This window comes from Myotis davidii, unplaced genomic scaffold (genome assembly GCF_000327345.1).
Source record: "Myotis davidii unplaced genomic scaffold, ASM32734v1 scaffold137, whole genome shotgun sequence".
NCBI classification, from domain to species: domain Eukaryota; kingdom Metazoa; phylum Chordata; class Mammalia; order Chiroptera; family Vespertilionidae; genus Myotis; species Myotis davidii.
In genome coordinates, this window is record NW_006288719.1 from 1353478 (window position 1) to 1361863 (window position 8386).

The 8386-nt window shown below is 42.0% G+C and overlaps 1 protein-coding gene across 1 annotated transcript in view; it reads right to left on the minus strand.

The window, feature by feature from the left end:
- DDX10 (DEAD-box helicase 10) overlaps nucleotides 1-8386 on the minus strand; it is a gene marked incomplete at its 5' end in the record, with an annotated part of 248991 nt that overhangs the window by 80422 nt on the left and 160183 nt on the right. The window contains one exon of the mRNA XM_006760820.2: nucleotides 1223-1279. Within this exon, the coding sequence (XP_006760883.1) occupies nucleotides 1223-1279 (57 nt within the window). The remainder of the gene's footprint in view (nucleotides 1-1222; nucleotides 1280-8386) is intronic.

Here is an 8386-nt window from a genome sequence, read left to right on the forward strand (position 1 = left end):
AAAAATCAAGTATACAGTATCAACAATTATAACAATAAAGCATATTTAGTAACATACACACAAAGGAAATAGAGTAACAGGGCTTTCTTCTGGTCTAGAGTTTAACTTTCATTTTACAATTTTATATTCAGAAATGAGAGCTTCTTAGTGAAATGAATAGGTATGCTCTTATGTGAACATGCAATATTCATAAATATCAAATGCTTTCATTAAAGATTTTCTTCTTAAATTTAAATTTTCCCACTATAGCCCTAAGATCTAATTTCCATGCCATGACAGTTCATGTCTGCATTTTAAGCTTGTGCAGAATCCACCACCTGATTTAGCAGTCAGGCTGCACATGCTGTAGCTTCATTCTCGGGCACCTTTGAAGACAGAGTGATATTTAACATGGAATATAAGCAGGCTTTTCATCTCCCACTGTGCAGTAATTGTTTCCCACTTCAGAACTATAACATGAGCCATCATCTCTGACTTGCTCTCTAAATGCTATGGCCAGCATGAAAAAAATGACAAAGGACATTATGGTCTTACTCAAGGGAGTCAGATCTTTGCTGACTGCCAAGGAGAAATCATGGCCAGTCAGGCACAGTACAAAGGGAGCATGAGAAATGACATACGTTACTGGGCCTGCTTCTAGGAAATCATTTCTCCTAACTGTCCTCGGAATGCAGAAGCTGAGCCTTTCTCGGTGTCTAACACACCAGATAAAAATTACTGCTGCACATGACTGGCGTTTACTATCGTACATATATACTTGCTGGAAATTGTTTACAGAATATACAGTGAAGGTGGGAGATACAAAGAGAGCTTTCCCCTAGATTCTAGGAGTTGAATTGAAGCAACCAATGCTTTCAGTTATTATCATATTGGGTTCATGTAAGCTGTTTAGCATGTCTAAAGATGATATAGTTTAAAATCCTATCAGGCCTGGCCCACAGAGTCAACCATCTGCTACATTAAACAGGCACAATATATAATGAAAAAAAAAATAAAGGCTGTGAAGTAGCAGGGCAAAGGCCAATCAACAAATTATCTTGGGCATTTTCGTCCCACATCAGAGGAAACAAATTAATATGAGAAAGTGACACAGGCTACACAGACTCCAATCCAATTTGACTGTCATGATGTATAAATAAACATAAAAGGCAGATGGAAAAGAAGAGTATTTAAATTCCATTCAGTGTTACAAACACTTTCTCATTAAAATATAAACCCTTACCTTTGCTTGCCTCTTATTGGCCTCTCTTCTGGCTTCCCTTTCTTTCAATCTTTTCTCCTACAAGAAGAGGGGAAAAATGAGTGATATACTTCCAACCATTAGGTGTAAATCAGACTGCACATTCGTAACAGTTTTTATTAAATCAAATGATTACTGAATAAATATTTATGAGATTGGCGTACAAATTCGTAATCATTAAGTATGTGTCAAACAGAACTAGAATCAAATCCCATATCTACCACTTACTATGCAATTTTGAGGATCTTATTTGTATTCTCTAACTCTCATTTTCTCATCTAAACATGGAAACAGAAGCACATATTTCATAAAACTGGTATAAGAATTATATAAAATAACATACATAAGTATTTAGCACAATTAGGGATATATCTGGAACACAATCAATGTTAGCTATTAGAATAAAAAGAAGGAAAAAATGCAATATTGACTATTTAGCTTTTCCTTTATCTAAACAGAATTTATAAGGATATGAATCCTCATCTTTGGAGTTCTTAGAAAAGTGGTAATATTTCCCCAAACAAAAAACAATAAAAGATTGTTCTCATAAAGCATGTTATTTCATTGAATTGCACTGTAATTTCCTCATTAGTTTTTCAATGATCATAAACTTGTCAGAAAATGCAACACTAACTTTTTTTAAATAAGAAAAAATAAATATGCACAATATTAAAATCCATAGCAACAAACTGACCCATCTAAAGTTGAAAAGAATTTTGTTTTAAATAAAAACCTCTTTTCCTCTTCAAGAATAAAGTGTTAACATAATAAAGACTATTTTCAATCCAAAGTGCATAGCTAACAATTTATATATTTTTTAAAATTTTCTTTTCATGAAGTAATATGAAACTGCAAGCATGATTCACTATTATATTAAACAGCTGTTAACATGAGAATTAACAAGTTTTCCTAATCTGAATACACCATCATATCTGCTTTACTATTCATGGCTTTCTCCAGATTCAAAAGCCAATTCTAACACACACTCTGAACAGACCTGAGGTTGCTCTGCTGCTTACAGCATTGAGAAGGACAGACAATTGCTACTAACCACCTTATCTAGGTTTATAGACTCCTTTACGACAAAGCGTGAACATAAATGTTGAAAGTCTCAAAGAAGAGGGGAGTTCACAGAGCTTAGAGATTAACTTTCTATAGTTTCAGACTGCACAGCAGAAAATCTAAATTCTAAGCGAAACTAACAAGAATTAAAATTCAAACGGCAACAGTGAATGTGTCACACCCCTAATGCATAATGTTAAATTATGACTTTCTGTGATTATTATTCTTTCTATACCCCAGTTTTGGAGAAAATGGGTGTTATTTTGACTTCCAAATAAAACATACAACTAAAAGGGTAGGTAAAACTTAAAACAATGTGCAATTATTTATACAGAGGAACATTCTAAAGATTACTTGAAAGTCCCAGGACCAAGGTCAGAGGAAAAGGAAAGATGAAGAAACAAAAACCCAGATTCTGACTTTTTCAAAGAGCTTACTTAGAAAGTGACAGAGACTGATCTCAAATCTGGATCTTTGTATGCCAAGTCTAGTGTGTTTTTTTTCTAGAAATTCTAGTAAATATTAAAAAGTTGGGGTTTAAAAACTTTAACAGATGTGACTTTAATAACAAAAGAAAATAAAACCTAGATTATTTGAACAAACAGCCAATTAATGCAATCCTATATAAAAAAGAGGTGATATGCAAATTAACCCTCATGCCCTCACAAGATGGCTGCCTATGACCAGGCTGGCAGAAGAGTTAGTGAGGGACGACCAAACAACTGAACAAGCAGGCTGCATGGGGCGACCAGGTCGGCAGGGGGGGTTAGTGAGGGACGACCAAACGACTGAACAAGCAGGCTGTGTGGGGCAACCAGGCCTGCGGGAGTAAGGGGTAGTTAACGGCGACCAGGCCAGCAAGACAGGGGGTGCAGTTAGGGACGACCAGGTGGGCAGCGGGGGGGGGCAGTTGGGAGCGATTAGGATGGCAGAGAGGGCAGTGAGGGGTGACTAGGCCGGCAGTGGGGGGCAGTTAGGGGCGACCAGGCAGGCAGGTGAGCGATTAGGAGCCAGCAGTCCAGGATTATGAGAGGGATGTCCAAGGGGTCCCGGATTAGAGAGGGTGGAGGCTAGATTGAGGGGACTCCCCCGCCCTCTGTGCACTAATTTTGTGGACTGGGCCTCTAGTAGTTACTATAATACTCTATCCCTGAACTGGTTCTTTAAAGAGCTTATGAGCATTGTTCTACCACTAAAGTAAAATCTTTCCTCAATTTATAGAAGAAAAAAAGGTAATGGATGGCAGTTTCTAAACATTTGCACCCAAATTTTCCATTAAAATTGGTAGCAATTACTGATTTTCTATAAACATTAACAGACAAAAAAAGGAAGTAGCAAAATACTAAAGAAAAGAATTAAAAACAACTGATCATAATTATGCTTAGTTTGAGAGATGGCTTCAGTTTGTGGATGCATGTATTTGTAATTTTATCTCTTCTCTTTCACATACACACAATTTTATTCTATCTTTTACCAAAAAAAAATAATTCTTATATCTTAGGAGATAAAATTAAGCAGAGCAGTGTTCTATGTTCTTCTACAAAGACCACAATGACTTTCAAGCGTTGCGCTGCTTAAACTAATTTTAAAACTATAGCAATAAAAAAACATCAAATAACTGGAAATAATAAGTTGTACTTTTATAAGAATACTAGGGGCCCAGTGCATGAATTCGTGCACCTTGAAAGGAACTATGGCCTGCGAGGCTGTGGTAGGCACAGGGGTAGGTCTCGGCTCATCCTCCACGCCCTTGCCTGGCCCCTCCCGCTGTGGCCTCTGGTCCCCTGTCTGTTGGCAGCCCCACTCCCACTGCTGCCACTCCCACATGCTGACAGCACGGAGCGATTGGGGCTGGCACCAGCAGTGGGTGTGAGCGGGGCCAGCGCAGTCAGCGGGTGTGAGCAGCGCTGCCGTCTTGATCACCCCTTAGGAGCAGGGGGAGGTGGAGAAGCCCTCAGGGGCGATCAGGGCCAGCAGATGCCATTTGCATCCACTGATAGCGCCAAGTGATCGGGATTGGCACCGTGCACCGGCAGCAAGTGCGAGTGGGATCAGCACCGGCAGCGGGTGTGAGCGGGGTCAGCACTGGTAGTGGGTGCGAGCAGCAGCTCCAGTGCTGGCAGCGGGTGCAAGCAGGGCCAGCACTGGCAGCAGGTGTGAATGCCAGGTGGGACTGTGGTGCGCGGAAGCAAAGAATTTTCGGTAACCACCAGAGGCTCGCCACAATGACAGTGACTGGTGCCTCACCTTGATCTGGCGCCCCTGCTCACCTGCTCAACCATCCTGCCACGGCCAACACCTGCCATGTTCTGCACATACCCCCTGGTGGTCAGCACATGTCACAGCAACCGGTTGTTTGGTTGTTCCAGTTGTTATGCTGTTCATTCTGTTTGCATATTGGCCTTTTATTATATAGGATATCTGCCCATTAGCACATTATTACTACTGTTATTTTCTTACTAACAGTAATAGCTCTGAATTATTAAGTGTCACCAGTGTGCTAGGCCTTTCACATATATTTTTAAATCTGTTAACAAAACTTTGAGCATTGGTCGGTGTGTTCAATGGTTAGAGCGCTGGCCCTGGCACCAAAGGGTCTCGGGTTCAATTTCTGGTCAAGAGCACATACCTGGGTTACAGATTCAATCTCCAGCCCTAGTCAGGGTGCACGTGGGAGGCAACCAATCAATCTGTATCTCTCACATTGATGTGTCTCTCTAACACATATTCTTTCCTTCTTTCTCTCTTTGTCTCTGCCTGTCTCTCTCTCTCCACCACCCCTCCCTTCCACTCGCTCTAAAAACAAATCAATGGAGCCTGGTCAATGTGGCTCAGTGATTGAGCATCAACCTATGAACCAGTAGGTCACAGTTCGATTCCTGGTTAGCACATGTTAGGGTTGCAGAGAGCCACATGTGTGGCTCACGAGCCACAGTTTGCCAAGCAGCAGTTTACCGACCACTGATCTGGCCAATTTAATCACAGCACACAAAAAATCATATTGACAATTTTTCACTACTACTAAACTCCATTGTTAATTATTATACTCAGTGAAGGATATTTCAAATTTCAGATTTCAATGGGCTATCAGAATTCAGATATGCATGCCAATGGGACAATTCTTTTTTTTTTTTTTTTTTTTAACAGATCAGAGATATCCATGAAACTCAAGAGCAAGAAAAAAAGTAAACTTAATACTTGGTGAAACAAAATTAGAAAAATGTACATTATCTTTAAAAGCCATGTGAACACTCTGAAAAAAGGCAAGAGTAAAAAGTAGTCTTTAAACAGATAACAGAAAAGTAGAATTATGATAATCCAAAATTTGCAAAATGAATATTGGGAAGAAAATATGATTTTTTTCCTATATTATGGCAGGAAAATTTATTTTTAAAAAGTATGCATATGAATTATAGCTGCTATACTGATAAAAGGTTGGAGTACAATTACTTAAGATGAAAATACAGTTGAACTTTTTTAGATTCAATAACTGAGGTTTCCTCCTACCCACCTTAATTTTATATAGTTCAAATACTTGAAATCCTTCAGTTTTCTATTTCATTCTTGAGGATAGATTAGTACCAAAAGCTATTTTATGCCACACAAAAAGAAGGCAACATTTTATCTTTAGTTCTGCCATGCTTCAAATGATTAAGTATAAGAAGAGAATGAAATTCAATAATAAAATCAAAATTACACAGGATAGGAGAACAGAAAAATCACATTTCAAGGTACAAAATACTCCCTTTATAAAAGTTATTATTGTACTTCTTTTGGCGTCTCAAATACTATAGTCCTTACCTTCAAGAAAAGAAAGTGCCATGAAATAGGACTTTCATCAGCAGTCAGGACTATCCTATCTAATAAAAGAGTAATATGCAAATTGGCTATCACTCCAACACATAAGATGGCCAATCCCATGCGGTCAAAGATGGCCAGCAGGGGAGGACAGTTGTCGGGGACCCAGGCCTGCAGGGGAGGGCAGTTGAGGAAAACCAGGCCTGCAGGAGAGGGCAGTTGAGGAAAACCAGGCCTGCTGGGGAGGGCAGATGGGGGGGACCAGGCCTGCAGGGAAGGGCAGTTAGGGGCAACCAGGCCAGCAGGGGAGGACAGTTGGGGGCAACCAGGCATGCAAGGGAGGACAGTTAGGGGCAACCAGGCCGGCGGGGAGGGCAGTTAGGGGCAATCGGGCTGGCAGGGGAGGGCAGTTAAGGGCAACCGGGCTGACAAGGGAGGGCAGTTAGGGGTGACTGGGCCAGCAGGAGAGGGCAATAGGCAGAAACCAGGCCTGCAAGGGAGGACAGTTAGGGGAATCAGACCGGCAGGGGAGGGCAGTTAGGGGCAGTCAGGTAGGAAGGAGAGGGCAGTTAGGGGTGATCAGGCCTGCAAGTGAGGGCACTTAGGGGTAATCGAGCCAGCAGGAGAGCAGTTAGGCATCAATCAGGCTGGCAGGGGAGTAGTTAGAGGGTGATCAGGATGGCAGGCAGAAGTGGTTAGGGGCAATCAGGCAGGCAGGCAGGTGAGTGGTTGGGAGCCAGCAGTCCTGTATTGTGAGAGGGATGTCCCATATTGGAGAGGGTGCAGGCTGGGCTGAGGGACACACCCCGCGCCCCCCCCCTCCACACACACCCCGTGCACAAATTTCGTGCACTGGGCCTCTAGTGTTGAATAATATTGGTGAAAGTGGACATACCTATCTTGTTCCTGATCTTGAGGGAAACACTTTTTTTTTTTTAAGTATTTTATTGATTTTTTTTTACAGAGAGGAAGGGAGAGAGATAGAGAGTTAGAAACATCAATGATAGAGAAACATTGATCAGCTGCCCCCTGCAACACTGGGAGGTGGGGCAGGCACCGAGGTATCGGGCCGGTCATCTGCCACCCGGGGAGTGGGCCTAAGCCAGACGGTTATCTCCCGAGGGGTCCCAGACTGTGAGAGGGCACAAGTAGGGCTGAGGGACACCTCCCACCCCCTCCAGTGCACAAATTTTTGTGCACTGGGCCTCTAGTCTATATAAGAAAGAGCCAGGGTTGTAATGACTGATTATGACTGAAGGCTCTACCAGACTGAAAGGCAACCCAGCACTGATCTGGGACACTGCGGGCACCCTGACCCAGCACTGACTGCCTAGGGGGCTGCGGTACAGGCCTGGAGAGAGGCCTGCAGAGAGAGAAGGAGGGTCTGATCTGTAGCCTCTGTGGCAGCCGTTGATCAGAACTTGCCTCTCTTTCTCTCCAGGCCTGGCCAATAGCCACGCCTCCATTTCTCTCCAGACCTCCCCTGGGGCTGCTGATCAGCCCCCGTTGATGGGTCCAGAGACACTGACTAGCATAAAAACTGACCAATCAGAACCAAATCATAAAAGATGAACTACAAAGATTTTTTGGCTCTGAAGATACCTCCTCCCCTCAAAAAAAAAAAAAAATCCTCATAGCCTTGACCGGTTTGGCTCAGTGGATAGAATGTTGGCCTGCTGTCTCAAGGGTCCCAGGTTCGATTCCAGTCAAGGGCATGTGCCTTGGTTGTGGGCACATCCCCAGTGGGGAGCGTGCAGGAGGCAGCTAATTGATGTTTCTCTGTTGTCTGTTTCTAACTCTCTCTCCCTCTCCCTTCCTCTCTGTAAAAAATCAATAAAATATATTTTTAAAAAATCCTAATAAATCTAAAACCCTCCCAGGAATTTGGAACACAACAAGATTCTTGATTTGTTGCCTATTCATTTAAACATCATAAAAAAAATTGGCCTTCCGTATATAAATCTGTTAACAACTATAATATGGATATAAAGACAAGTAGAAAAATTTACATGGAAACACTGATTCACAAATCAATTCTTTCAAATATTTGCTGAGCAACTATGCACCAGGCTCCATCCCATGGCAGGCTCTGAGAATATAGAAATAGGCAAAACAAACTCAGTCTTTGTAGTCTATGACCCCATCTTGTCAGACCCCTTAATTCCATTAGTGCCAAACTCTACTCCTGCTCATTAACCCCAGTCTCAGTTATCAACCATCAATTTAACAACCACTGCCACCTCTCAAACACCAAGTGCTGTTAAAAAAAAAAAAAAAAAAAAAAAA